The sequence below is a fragment of the Theropithecus gelada genome, chromosome 18, assembly GCF_003255815.1.
Source record: "Theropithecus gelada isolate Dixy chromosome 18, Tgel_1.0, whole genome shotgun sequence".
NCBI classification, from domain to species: Eukaryota; Metazoa; Chordata; class Mammalia; order Primates; family Cercopithecidae; genus Theropithecus; species Theropithecus gelada.
The window spans coordinates 44,157,345-44,171,467 of NC_037686.1; the positions used below are offsets into that span (position 1 = coordinate 44,157,345).

General features: G+C 50.9%; 1 protein-coding gene across 1 annotated transcript in view; it reads left to right on the forward strand.

The window, feature by feature from the left end:
• The window catches only part of MYO5B (myosin VB), a 385,029-nt gene that overhangs the window by 356,144 nt on the left and 14,762 nt on the right, over positions 1-14,123 (forward strand). Inside the window, exons 32-36 of the mRNA XM_025364941.1 lie at positions 2,614-2,707; positions 4,929-5,072; positions 8,799-8,950; positions 10,719-10,808; positions 12,890-13,040. Of these exons, the coding sequence (XP_025220726.1) occupies positions 2,614-2,707; positions 4,929-5,072; positions 8,799-8,950; positions 10,719-10,808; positions 12,890-13,040 (631 nt within the window). The remainder of the gene's footprint in view (positions 1-2,613; positions 2,708-4,928; positions 5,073-8,798; positions 8,951-10,718; positions 10,809-12,889; positions 13,041-14,123) is intronic.

The following is a 14,123-nucleotide window of genomic DNA, read 5'->3' on the forward strand; positions in this document are numbered from 1 at the left end:
CGTGTTCCCTGGAGGGCCATTGACCAAGTAGTGCAGTGGACAACCACTTTATGAAGAGGGCTGTGCAGCGTGCAGGTACTGTGTCAGCTCACGGCGCCCCAGCACAGGGCTACCAAGGCCACACTTAGGAGAGTCGGTGAATGGAAAGTCGTGGGTAGTCCTACCTTAAGAGGCCATGAGAGTAAAAGAAAACAGTGCAGTGGGCCCCTCTGCTGGAGTGGTGACCCTGGGGCATGAGTAGGGGCCTGTACTGCTGGCCAGGCAAAGAGGAGGAGGAGGGCTCCAGCTTGCAGCCTGATGAGAGACTCCTTCCAGAATGTGGTGGTCCTCATTTGCCCAGACAGAGGCTGGGACCCCTAAGGAGAGCCAGCCGCGGCGGGTTCCAGGGGCTGCTGGTGATGTATGTTCGCTGGCTCAGCAAGCATTCCTGCCTACTGTGTGCCAGCTGGTGAAGCACTGACCTCTGGCAGAGAGGAGACCGTGTATACACAATTAACCACAGCACAGGGTGCTCGGCAGCCTCAGGGGGAGTATAGGGGAAGTCAGGGGAAAGGGCTTGAGGCTGGAGTGGTCCAGAAGGGGTCTGTGTGGAGGGGAGGATGTGATTGTCCTTCCTGGTAACAACTTGAAAAGTTTAGCGCCATCTTCAGGTGTACTCATTTTTCATTTCCAAGATTCCTTATGAATTGAATTGATTCTGTAAGCTTTTGTAATTTTAGGCTTTAGGACTTTGGGCCTTGGTGTCTTCACAAGTTTAAAGCCACTGTGGCCAGCACTGTGTTCCCTTTATTTGTTCTAAATTTGTTGATTTCAAGCTTTAAAGATTCCCGGGTGGTTCCAGTACCCCTACAAAGTTTGCAAAGCATAGCTCTGTATAATTCCCCTTAGTACGTTAAGGAATTCAGCCTTCTGGGATTTGTAGGGGATTGGGGGTTGGACACCCCGGGAATGTCATAGCACAAAGCCACCATTAGTGACATGGATCCTTACGGTCCCTCTGCTTGAGCATTTCGGGAGGAGTATTGGATTTTCTGGGCTTTCCTGAGAAGCTGACTGAGATGTCAGAGCTCTTGAAGACAGGAGTCAAAGCCTCGCCACTGGATTAATCTTTCCTTCTTGAAGCATCTGGTGTTTAAGATGCCGCAAATAGGTGTTAGAGCATTTATTGTCTGTCCTCCCAGGGTGTGGTGAAGGTTTTCAAAGTAATAGTGGAAAAGACATCAGAAATACTTTATCCTGTGGATTTGATAATGTCGCACAGAGGAACTTTGGACTGATGGCGGTCATAAGACCAGCATTCTGGTCCTGATCCGGTCTGGAGCAGCCCTGGGCTCCCCATTCACTGGGCTGGCCAGGTCGTGTGGCCCCACATGTTGGTTAATCCTTTACAAGAGTCAGAGCCGTAGCTGAGGATTCAGTGGGGTTGGATCTGGACAGGGTTATATGAGCACGAGGCAGGGGTGGCAGTGCAGCGGAACCGGGGAGCCAGGGATGTCACATGCTTTGGTGCTGCTTGGGAAGGCACCTAACGGGGGAGACAGAGTCTGAGTAGAACTCAGGGTTCACAGGAGACCTTCGGTAGCCACAGAGAATCTGGGCTCAAGTTTCTCTAGACACTTGGGTCCTTTCTACCAACTACCCTCTCACACGAGGCCGCTCTTAGGTCACTGACTGAGGTTTTACTCTGCCGCCTCTCCTTGTCATTTCAGCTGGGTTTTTAGATGTCTCCATTTAAGAAGCATTTTTAAAGATTTGCTGCTTTATCAAGATGAATAAAGTCCCTAACAACATCTATAACTAGGTGTGTAGCTTGGGATGGCCACAGCCCTGGGACTGGGCCAACTCCTGTCAACAGGCTGATCTTAAAAAGTCACCCAATGTGTTTGTAGAGGCTCCACCATGGAATGCTCACTTATGTCTTCCTGTCACTCTCTAGTTGCCAAGGGTGGCTCTAATGGTGATGGCGCATGGCTCCTCTTCTCCTCTTTGTGTCCCTGGCCACAGAGGACCACTGCTCAGCTGGGATGGAGGTGATATTAATGACAGCAAACTCCTCCCCCAGCGCCTTGCTGTTCTAGGTCTCAGTGGGCTGATGGGCTTCCAGTGGCAATAGCTGCTAGGGACTGCGGCCACACCAGTGTCCTGTTTTGCCTCTGGGCCCTGGATAATCTCACTTGCCCACTTGCTCTTCCAACCTCCCCGCCCCCTGCATTCTCACACCTCCACCTGTCCATTCCTTCCCAGGGTGCCGCCCGCCCCACCCTGGAACTCCCAGGCTGAGTATGTCTCCTGGGGGGTTGGCATGGCAACTGGAGGAGGCTTGGCTTGGGGAGTCTTGGGGTTCAGCAAGGCGCCAGAGAGCCTGACCTGGGAGGAGTCTCGCTGTGTCGTTACTGAGAGAATGGACTCTGACTCATCATCTCCCACTTCCTGAGTTCCAGAGCAGGTGGCAACAGCCTGTGAGGAGCAGCTCTTCAGGCAGCGTCCCTGACTGGCGCATTTCCAACGGCTGCCCACGGGCCACACTGGTCACCTCTACTCCAAGCAGGATTTTACCCCCACCATCCCAGGCCTGGCTGATGTCTGTTCTCACACTGCTTCCTCTGCTTCCAGGACCTTAAAGAACTGGTAGAAAAGCTGGAAAAGAATGAGAGGAAGCTCAAAAAGCAACTGAAGATTTACATGAAGAAAGCCCAGGACCTAGAAGGTAGAGGGGTGTGAGTGAGTGTGTTTTGTGAAGCAGAGGTACACTTGGCCACGCCTGTGGGTGTGAGCTCCCTGCCCTCTGCACATTCTTCCTACTTCACTGATTTCTTGGTGGCTCTGCCTAGTCCAGCCACACGATAGAAGTCAGATCCCATGAGCTTACACAGCTGCAGTTGCCAGAATATGGACAAAAGACAGTTGAATTCAGCCAGTTTGAGTGCTTACTTTGAGCAAGGCTCTGCAGGGCTAGAGGAATGGGGAACGCAGAGGTGACCTGGTGGTCTGTGCCCTCAAACGGCTTGAAGTTGGGAGGCAAGAGTGATGTGAAAGAATGCTGTGTAACACAAAGACCTAGACCCCAAGGTCCTCACTCTGTGCTGTGGGATGTCAGAATTAAAATTCCAATCTGGGATCTTCAGGTAGAGATTTAAATAACTCTTCCAGAAAGACCTAGAATGTTCTCTCCCTCTGACTCCCTGCTGCAAATCTCACTGTGTCATTCTTTGCATATGTCACCCTGCTTGGAACCCTCTTTCAGCCCCTCACTGCTTGGATACCCCTCCGCATCCTTCCACCCTCAGTTCGGGAGCCACATGCCGAGGGCTTGAGTCTTGTCTTAGACAGTCCTGACCCCACGTGCATGTTGAGCACAGCCCTGATCACGGGTGTCATTTTACCTGTTTAATCTCCTGCTCCTCTAGACTGGAAGCTCTTAGAGGGCAGGGATGTCTGTGATCTCTATCCAGGGGGACACATCTCTTCATACCTGCCCATGTGCCCACCAACTTTGGATTTCTCATTTGCTGTTCCTCCAGTTCTCATTCTCCTGGTCTCTTGGCTTCAAGCTTTGCTTACTCCTGACGACCTATCACTCCCTCACTTCCGATGTTTCGCTGTGTCTGCCCCTACCTGTGTCCAGTTCTTGTCCCCTGTTACCAGAGTGCTTAGTAGCTTCCCAGTCCTGTTTTTTCATAGCACTGTCTAGCCTTTGCCATCGCCTTATTGCCTGCAGAATGAAATCCCAGCCCTTGTCTGCCAGCCTTCATCCTCTCACACTCTCCCCCACCTCCACTCAGAGCCTTCCTCCAGCCACTCGGAGTTCATGGAGCACCCTCCCACCCTGGGTGTCACTCGCCCTGGTCCTCTTCCATTGGTCCTCTCCCAGTGGATCAGCCCCTTTGAACCTGGATGTGAGAGTCCCGCCCACCCTTCATCCCACCTCCTCCGTGGGGTCCTTCAGCTCACCACCACCAGCACCCACATCACATACTCCTGGCTTGGTGCCTGACTGAGCTGTGCCGTAGTGTTTCCATGTGAACGTACAGATGTGTCTCCTTAGCTCAGCTGGCCAGGGACAGATTGAGCATATGCCGTTGTATGTGTTCCCATGCTTAGGACAGTGCCCCGTCTGCAGTCAGCACTGAGATGCGTTTGGGGATAATTCTGTGGATGCTCACTGTCCCTCCACCATGGTGTGAGGCTGAGGGGAGGCCTGTGTGAGGGTTGACCAAGCCTTTATACCCTCAACCCTGCCACCGAAAGTCTTCCCAAATAGTCACCATCATATGTAGTTGCAAAGACTGCACTTGGCAGCTTCCTAAACCTGAACTTGCATTTAGAGGCTGAGGACGTGTCCTTACTATCACCATCACCACCCTAATCCACTGCCCCCAGGTCACAGACAGTGCCCAGGCCTTGTCCTGAACACCTGAGTTTGCCCTGCGGCTGCGTCATGATGGCTGCATGGTGGCCATACACAGGGAACTGAGTGTAGTGGGCCAGGTCGAGGCCAAGCTCTTCCCAGAAAAACAGTATCCCCTTTCGTCACAAGTCAGTAGGGAAAGGGAAACAGCTGTGCAGGAGCGGTGAGAGACCATGCTGGTTCGCATCCTTCACAAGTTTTCTCTGGTCTGAAACCTGCCTGCTGCCTTTTTGGAATTTTCCTCTCCCCTGTCCAGAGTGTGGACCCCAGTGCTGGATGCTGAGCTCTTTGCTTACACTCAGGGTGTGGCTCTGGCTGCAGGAACACACCCCACAAAGAGATTGGGAGCTTGGAGAACGGAGAACCCAGAATGCCCCCTACCCCAGGTCCCATCCTCCACCTGCCAGAGATGCCCCTTCCCCTGCCCCAGGTCCCCTCCTCTACCCACCAGAGATGCCCGCTACCCTCAGGCCTACAGCTGGAAGTCTCATCCATGCTTCTTGTTTTCTTTCCTGCTCAGCTGCCCAGGCATTGGCCCAGAGTGAGAGGAAGCGCCATGAGCTCAACAGGCAGGTCACAGTCCAGCGGAAAGAGAAGGATTTTCAGGGCATGCTGGAGTACCACAAAGAGGACGAGGCCCTCCTCATCCGGAACCTGGTGACAGGTCAGGACCCTCTGTGCCACCCCATGCTGCCTGCCCCTCCTTCTGCCCCCACTCCCATCTCCATCCCCAGCACAACCCCTGCACCCCTTCCTCTACCTCCTGCACAGCCCCCACCCTCTGTCTCCTGCTTGCCCTTGTACCCACCCCCATCTTCCTCTCCCCACACCCACTCCCATCCTGCCCCCAGCTCCTGCTGTCTCCAGCTGCTATTCTTGATGAGAAGACCCACCGCTGCTTTGTTCTGCCCATAGGATGGAAGTGGGAGGGGAGCCACCCACATGCTTTTCCTCAGCAGCAGCCACAGCCTCCTTTCCTTGGTGCAGCTCAGTATGGGCCACAGTGCTTTGGCAATGATGGCAGCTCATGCTTTTGGAGCACATCCAGTTGCCAGGTCCTCTGCCAGGCACATCACCCTCATCCCCATTTAATCCTCACAACCTCCCTTTAAGTCAGAACTGCTGCCTTCTTATTTGACACTGAAGGAAACAGAGACTCACTCTAGTGACCTGCCCAGGTCACACAGCTGGGAAGTAGTGGATCAAGGATTCAGATTCCTTCTGTTTGGTTAGGACTTTACAGTTTAAAGTGCTGTGTGGTACAGCACATGTGGGTGTGGTCTCTGGAATCACATGGGCTGTGTTCAGACCTGGCTTCTTTCCTCACTAGCCACACATGGCCATGGCGGTGCTACTCACCAGTGTTCTTGTGTAGAGCAGGAAAGGGAATCATGCCACTGGCATGGAGTTGTGAGAATGAAAGTTCATTTTTCATTGCTCACACGTGGTCCCTGGACCAGCAACATCCGCCTCACCTGGGAAGGGGTGAGAGATGCAGAATCTCAGGCTCCATGCAGGCCTCCTGGATTGCAAGGCACATAACAAGATGCCAGGTGATATCCACAGGCTCATTAAAGTCTGGGGAACACTGAGCTCATGCAGTCTGTCTGGGATCACCCTGGTCCCACTGTCAAAGTTCATCAGGGTTGGCTTTTACTGTCCCTGTGATTATCTGCAGTTTCTCATCCAGGCATGTGCCTGAATCAGGGCTGGCCTGCCTACCCCCCAGCCTCATGTGCTCCCTAGGGCCACCAGGCAGCTGTGAGAGCCACTGCTCCGAATCCCTTCCCCAGCTGGGCTCCTAGAACTGAAAGACTTTCCACACAAGCTGCCAAGAGGGCGGGGTTTTCTCTGCGAAAAGAGGAGCCCCCGCCGCCCCTCTGAGTCCCTCTTGGCTGCTCAGCAAGGGCCAGGAGGGAGTCTGTGTCACCTGTGCAGCTTGCTCAGGTTTGTGCCCAGTGCCGCTTTGCCAGTCGTACCAGCTCCCTCCTCTCCAGTCTTGTGCCCCATCTGGCTGCAACAGGCCACCTCCCTGCTCTGTACCAACCCAGTCCTGCACTCCCCTGCAGAGCCAGGAAGAGTCTTAGAGGAGAGAGTCCTGTGTGAAAAAGGAGAAACCTTTGGTGGTCTGATCCTCTGGACCCTGAGCCAGCAGCTCCCTTCTCCATGGCGCCTTAGTGCAATGGGGGTGATGACACTGACCTGCCTGCCCCATGCTGTGAAGTGTGACAAAGGCGAAAGTGCTGTGTGAAAACTGCAGAACTCTTCTCAAATGTGAGGATTTCAGAGTGGTAGCTTTTGCAGGAATATTTAAAGTTCAAATGAGAGGCGAGCGTTATTTTAGAGAAACTTAGTAACACTGAAGTCGGACTCTGCTGAGCACTGCCTAGGGCCGAGGGACCCAGGGAGAACGGATTGTGGCGTCTGCCTTGAACTGATTTGCTCCCGCTGTTTGCTTTGTGGGTTTTTACTAGCCCGCTGCTTAGACGTATTTTGCTCTTTTATAAAGCTTAATCTCCCCTGCAGTTGTCCAGCAATTAAATGTGACGTAAGTTTATCTTAAACTTCCTTAAACAGACTGCATCTTGTTCAAACGCAATTAGGAACAAACCTTTCATCTCTGGTGAATGAAACTTTCAATAAATAAGGCTGCTTGTGTCAGACAGGTGGCTCCCTCCTGCCATTTGCCAGGGTTTTTACAGAGAAAGCCCTGCCATCAGCATGAGAGGACCCTTGCTCAGGTGGCCCCAGGAAAGCTCATCTCCTGCTGAGCTGCCTAGGAAAATCCCGCAGTCATCTTCCCTCCAAAATACCCCATCCAAACAAATGCCAAAACTTGACCACCAGCCACCTACCTGTTAGGTGCCTGGCACTGGCCAGTTGCTGTGGAGGAGAAATAAAACTAGTGTCATTGTCCCTGTTCCCCAAGACGCTAACATTTAGCTGGGGAGCCCAAACAAGCTTTATTCAATCACAATAGAACATTCCAAGGCAGGACAAGTTGTTTGCAATCTGCACATGGATCGGGCTTGAAGAAAGAAGTTATGGATTGGAAGTCTGGGCCTATAAAATACATTTTCCTGGACAAATGTGACTGGCATTCTAATTAGAGCCAATGGCCAATCCACAGCCATTGTTGGACCTATAAAATACCCAAATGTCAACCATGTACTCAAGAGTATTATGGCCTACAGTTGGCATTTAACTAGACGGAGGCATTGGAGCAGGGATGGTGTAACCCAAGTACCAACTGGAGCTGCTGGCAGCAGAGCCCAGCCCAGGACCAGCCTGGTAGAAGGTTTGCAAGGATACTGTCCACCTGCAGGTGGGAGAGAGGTGGCCTCCCTTCATTGCCATTCTGAGCCTAGAGGTGGTTCATGAGGCCTTGTTTGGGAGGGTATGAGTATAAAGAACAAGGGCTGGAGATACAGTGCAGAGCTATGGTGAGACCCCTGGGGCCTTGGGCTCCTGCCCCGTTCTCACCTGTCATCTTGCCTTTGCACCAGGCCTTTCCCCCCAGTTCTCTGGCCTCCTACCACCACTTGTTACCTTAAGCCTGGCTCTCCTGGCATGGTCTGAAATAGAAAATGGTCTGACAGCTGCTTCCTGTCCCTCCAGGGCCTTTTGCAAGAAAGGGCCAAAAGGCTGAGTCTGCAGTTAATGGGGAGACTCACAAGGCCCGTCCAGTCCAGCCAGAGCAGCCCTTGCCCAGGCTGTATCTGTGGGATACAGAGGAGAGCAGTTGGGGGAAGTAGGATAGCGGCTGGAGAGATGCATGCTGAGCAGTGGCACTGGGGCTGGGGAGGGGGGCCTGCCTGATCTATTTGGCTGTGAGGCTGGGCAAGTACGGCTGGGTAATTTGTTCCTGAACTGATGGGCTAGAGGTTGTTCCAGCTTCCCCAGCCCTCAGCAGGCTGGCTCTGTCTTTGGGAACATACAATTTGTCTAATTCTGGAGCCAGCCCTTGCCTTCCGGAAGTGGTGGTGCCCACAAATCAGGAGTTCCTGCCCCCGTGTGGGAGCTAGGTCCTGTCCTCAGCCTTCCTCTTGCCATGGACCCCTGTTGACTGTGGACAAAGGCATCTATGTAACTTGCAGGCATTTTTCCTCCCTGTCGTTAGGCTGAGGCAGAAGCCTGTTTCAGTGTTGTAGTGCAAATAATTAGGAATGTGGTTTTGTGTTTCTAACCACAGTGTCTGAAACTACTGGTAGGTAGGCTCGGGAGTTCGGTTACCCTGGGTAGCTTCTCTCCCCATCCTCTTTGAGACATCTATTCCTAGATGAGCTATGGGGGAATACTGAAAACGTCTCTATTCAGATGAGGATTCTGACAGCCTCCACTGTTCCCCATAGATCTAACTCTTGCCATTTGCTGCTGTCATTGCCCTTAGACTTGAAGCCCCAGATGCTGTCGGGCGCAGTGCCCTGTCTCCCCGCCTATATCCTCTACATGTGCATCCGGCATGCGGACTACACCAACGACGATCTCAAGGTGCACTCCCTGCTGACCTCCACCATCAACGGCATTAAGAAAGTCCTGAAAGTAAGCAGCCCCTGCAGAGGGTCATGGTTTGTGGTGGGTGGAGCGAAGCCAGCCCCTCACTGTTGCTTCTCTGTGTCTGGATTTGGCTGTAGTGAATTCTCCCAAGGCTCCAACTTTGAAGGTAAATGAGCCACAGAAGCATCCATGTAACCGGGATGCCTGGCAGTTCCCAGAGAAGGATGCTCAGGCCCAGCAATGGCAGGAAGCCCAGGACTCTGGCGTAGGTAGCCCTCCAGCTCCTCCCTGCTGAGCCTCCAGACCTGCCCAGTGCTTACAGAAGTCTTGGCCTGCCCACTGCCAGAGGTGCTAGGGAGACATCCTGCTGCAGCCAAGGATGTGTGGTCCTCACCCTAGAGCAAGTTCAGGGACACCCCTGAAACACAGGCCCTCTCCACCTTTCCAAGGGTCCGGGTGCTTTCTTCCCTAGGGATAACACAGGGAGGGCTGTGACATTCCATCACCTCCCAAGGTGAGGCAGCCTGGGCCAGGACAGGGCTTGCCTCAAGGTGTTAAAGGTGCTCAGGAATGCCACCTGAAGGCCCAAGGCTCTTCTTGAATGCAGTGCAGACACTGCAGAAACAGACTGGCCTACAGGGAGGTGAGGCTGTCCACACAGGGGCGAGAGCCAGGCCGTGAAAGGTGAGATTCTTGAGGGAGATGAGCCCTCAGTGAGAGGGATTTCTGCCTGCTAGCCGGCCTGTGCCCTGAGTATTACTGCTCTTAGAGACCATCTTTAGTTCTCACACACTGCTGCTTCCAGGACGTAAGCCATTCTCAAAAGCTCTAGTCTGAACCAATTCTGGGGTCCACTGAGCTGCCGGTTACTGCTCTAAGAATTCCAGAGCCAGCCTGGTTTCCTGCCCTCAGTAGCTGCATTGCCCTCCACAGGCAATTTTATTCACTCATGGCTCTAAAACATGTATCTGCGTGCTAGTGGCTCTGAGATTTGTGTCTCCAGCGTTGACCCTCTTTCATGAGCACCATCCAGCTGGAATCTTGGGCCAGTCTAGGCCAATTTAGAGCTGATACAAATGTCACTTCCTTAGGAAAGCCTTCTCCAATTCTGAGCTAAAATAGCATGTCCCAGCCCCACCAGTCACTTTCTATTCAACCTCATTTCTTTTTTTTTTTTTTTTGTCGTATCTCATACCACTCTGTCATTTGATAACGATAACGCTTACTTGACAGCAGGAGCTGTGTGAAGTCATCAGTTTTAATGCAGCAGCTGTCTCATAGCTGTTTGGGTTGCTGAGCAGGCTTTTTCACCTAGTTCGGGTTTATAGCTGTTTTCTAGAGAGTTAAAGCCACGATGCGTCTGACGTCTAGATAAATGGGACACCAAACTATTTTGCTGTTGTGCTCTTTAGCATCCCTTGTGTTGGATAACTGGCAGTTGAGAAACAGAGCCAGCGAGCCCACGCAGTTAGACGAGAGCCCAGGGCTGCTGGGGCAGAGCCTCATCTGTCACTCAGCTTTGCATTCATTCTTCAGCCATAGAAGGCAGCCTGTCCTTTATGTGTGTCCCTGTATGTGCACCACTGATCAGGGGACCAAGACGGGGGTTCTGTGTACCATCCCTGGTGGCAGAGGAACACTCATGCAGCCTCAGCAATGGGTCTCAGCCCTGTGACTGGCAAGTGCCCTGCCCAGCCTCAGGGCTGCTCAGGAACACTAGGTAAGGGTAGGAAATGTGGGGAGAGAGGCACTGAGGAAGCATTTCACCAGACGGGAGCCACCTAGAGCTGAGGATGTCCTTTTCTTTTCACAGAAGCACAATGATGACTTTGAGATGACGTCATTCTGGTTATCCAACACCTGCCGCCTTCTTCACTGTCTGAAGCAGTACAGCGGGGATGAGGTGAGTGAAGAGCCGGGCACCCAGGAGGCGTTCCTGCTTCATCCAAATGCGGTTGAGAAGTGCTTTGTATCCCCTCAGAGGTCGGGGGGGTCTTCGGAGCACCCTTGGGGTCCTCAGACCGTGGGCACACCTTATCATACCTCGTGGCTGGAAGCAGGAATAAGGCCGGCCACAGTAGACCTGCCTCCAGGAGGCCTTGATGAGCCCAAGGGGCCCCAGAAAGCACTCCTGGGTTATGTAAGTAGAGTCTACATAACCTTTCATCATCAATAGAGGCCCTGGGAGTCTCCATGAAACTCTTGTAACCTGACATTTCTATATCAGCTCTAGAAGAGCCCCACTGCAATGGATACTGGCAGGAAGCTCAGTTGCCTACTGGGTCACCGTCTCTCCTAAGCCAACTGATTAATCTGTCCATTTCAAGATAGACAAAGATGGCCACAAGAAAAGAGGCATGCCGTAATCAGAACTATGTGTGTGCAAACTGACCTGGAGGCCCAGCTCCATGCATCTATCCAAATTGGATTCCTTGACCTGAGGCCCAACTAACCCCATCACTTCACAATCCACACCGGACCTGTAAGGCCCAGCTTTTTCTGGAACTCACATTCCCAGCTTTGGTCCCTGAAAGAACTTCTCCCATGCTCTGCACTCTGCCCAATGACCTAGTAATATGTAGCTTGTTTCCATTCTAGTTTCTCTGGTGAGAATCCCAACTCGTTCCAGACATACCCACTCACAGGTTCCTGTAGTCTTCCCGACTTTTCTTCCCCTTCCTTTCACATATCTCACCATCTACCCTTCCCAAGGTCAAGACATAGTGTAAACCAAAATAGTGCGACCATTTTTAAAGCTTTATTTCATCTTTTGTGCCAGAACCAATTTTGACAGACTCTTCTCCCTGGGTTAGTAAGAGGATATGCCCTTTCAGTCTTACCTTCTTTGCAGTTGGCTTGACTCCATCTCTCTCCTAAGAACCAGCACTTCATTTGATGGCCTGCTTTTATGATAAAAGGGATGGGCCAAAGGTTAAAGAAATGGCCATTTCAAACCACATGTCTTCTGTTACAAAATTGTAATATCCAAGCATTTACTTGAAGCATAGAACTACATGTAATGTTATTTCATTGAGGTCCATCACTTTTCCCAGTGTTATACACATTCTAAATTGTAGGTTATATAAGGCTAGAGCAGGACCTAGAACTCCATTACATTAGGCTGTGGTGCTCATGTTCTCTGGGTCAGAGAATATGAACCTGGGTCAAGACCTGAACCACAGCATAACCAGATCCATGTGGTCCAAATAACAAGGAAGAATGGTTGACTCTATCTTTATGATTACAATTATCCCCTTTTCTGCCTGCTTTTGTTTGTATTAAGATGGCTTTGTATTTGACACAGTACAACAGGCCTTGCTGAAGATGGTTGCCCTTTTGGGAGCACTAATGTTTTTGGCTGCTATTGGTTTCCCTCGGCCTCAATGAAAAGGACATTGGTCACATGAGTCCTCCTGATATCAGCAGTTGCGTTAACTTACGTGTTATTTCATCTGATTGATACAGAAAGCTAAGAGGACACAGTACTGTAGCTATGAAATCACTTTAGTTCATCTATTAATTCTGATACCCAGTGATAGAATCTATATAAACCTTCTCCTCATACAAGCATATAATCTGGCCCATGGCCACACTCCTGTAGAGGCTGCACATCATCTAACATTTTAGGGGGACTTGGTATATTGGGGAAAGCACTGGACAAAGTGAGAAAGCAGGGATCCCTTTCTCTGGACCTGGTACCAACCTGGGTTTTGCTACTGTAGGGAAATCACTTCGCCTTGGGGATTTGGACTGAGCGATTCAGGCTTTCTCTCTCATGTTGAGTTTTTCTATTACCTTCAAGTTCAAGGGTCATCAATGAGGCCTCAAAGAACTGACAGGGTTTTGTAAAACATCATCTACATAGGAAGGGCCTGAGTAGGCCCCCTGCCCACCAAATAGATGACTAAAGTTACCGGAGCCCCGGAAGTTGTGCTGGGCCCAGCAGACCACAGAACTCAGTAGTGCACGCCTCTCCCTCTGCAGGGCTTCATGACTCAGAACACTGCAAAGCAGAACGAACACTGTCTTAAGAACTTTGACCTCACCGAATACCGTCAGGTGCTGAGTGACCTTTCCATTCAGATCTACCAGCAGCTCATTAAAATTGCCGAGGGCATGTTACAGCCGATGATAGGTAAGCTGGCAGCAGGAGAGCTACATCACTCATCATGGGGTCTGAAACGAGGGGAAGGCGTGGTCAGCACCCTCTGCCTTTCGGGAACCAGATATATTAGCCATGACCTCCAGATAGCCAGAACCTTCCCAGTGAAGGCAGAACTGAGGTGTGCACATCATGCTTAAAAAGAGCAGTGAAAGTATTTGACACAGTGCCAGAAGCATAGACGACTTTCCCTTTATCTCTTTTTCTGTAATATGTTGTATTTTTTCCCAAATTTTCATACATAATAAATGTAAGCTCAAAAGGTACAAATGCATATACAGTGAAGAAACATAACTGTCTCAACCTATTATGAACTTGATTCATGGAAGAAAGCAGGAGTGTTCATGCTAAAGGACACAGCAGTAGGCACGATGCATCAGTATTTATTAGACATTTGCTTTGGGCCAAGCAGTGTACTTGGGCACTGAACATGAAATCAGAATTGAGAAATGAGAGCAGTTACATTTTCAATCGGAAGAAAAATGATGTGTAGATACATTACTCACTGTGCTCCACCAAGGCTGGGAAAGAAACTGTACCTGGACCCGTTCAAAATGCTTTCCCAAGGTTCTTACAATACAAGTAGGTTATGGGTGAATCCCAGGAAGGACAAATCTAGAAATACATTACTTGAAATGAGGTTTATTCCAAACCCTCCTTCCTGTCTGGAAATCTTTTTATAAGGCACCAGACAGAGGGAGAACTGACATATCAAGCTGGAGATACTCAGAATAATGAGAAGGTTAATAGCACCAGTTCTGGAGTCAGACAGACTTGGGTTGAAATCCTGGCCCTGCAACTCCCTATCAGTGTGACCCCAGACAAGTTATTTAACCTCTTTATGCCTCAACTTCCTCATAAAAATGGGTAGTACTTCAGAGAGTTGTTGGAAGATTGAGATACTGAACGTAAAGCCCCTGGTACATAGTCAATTGCTGCTTAGTAAGTATGACAGACCAATGAAACTCATATTTACATAGTCAGTGGCTAGGCCAGGATGACACCCAGGTTGCTCAATTCTCAAACTGTGGACTTCAGCACCGGTGATACTGAATC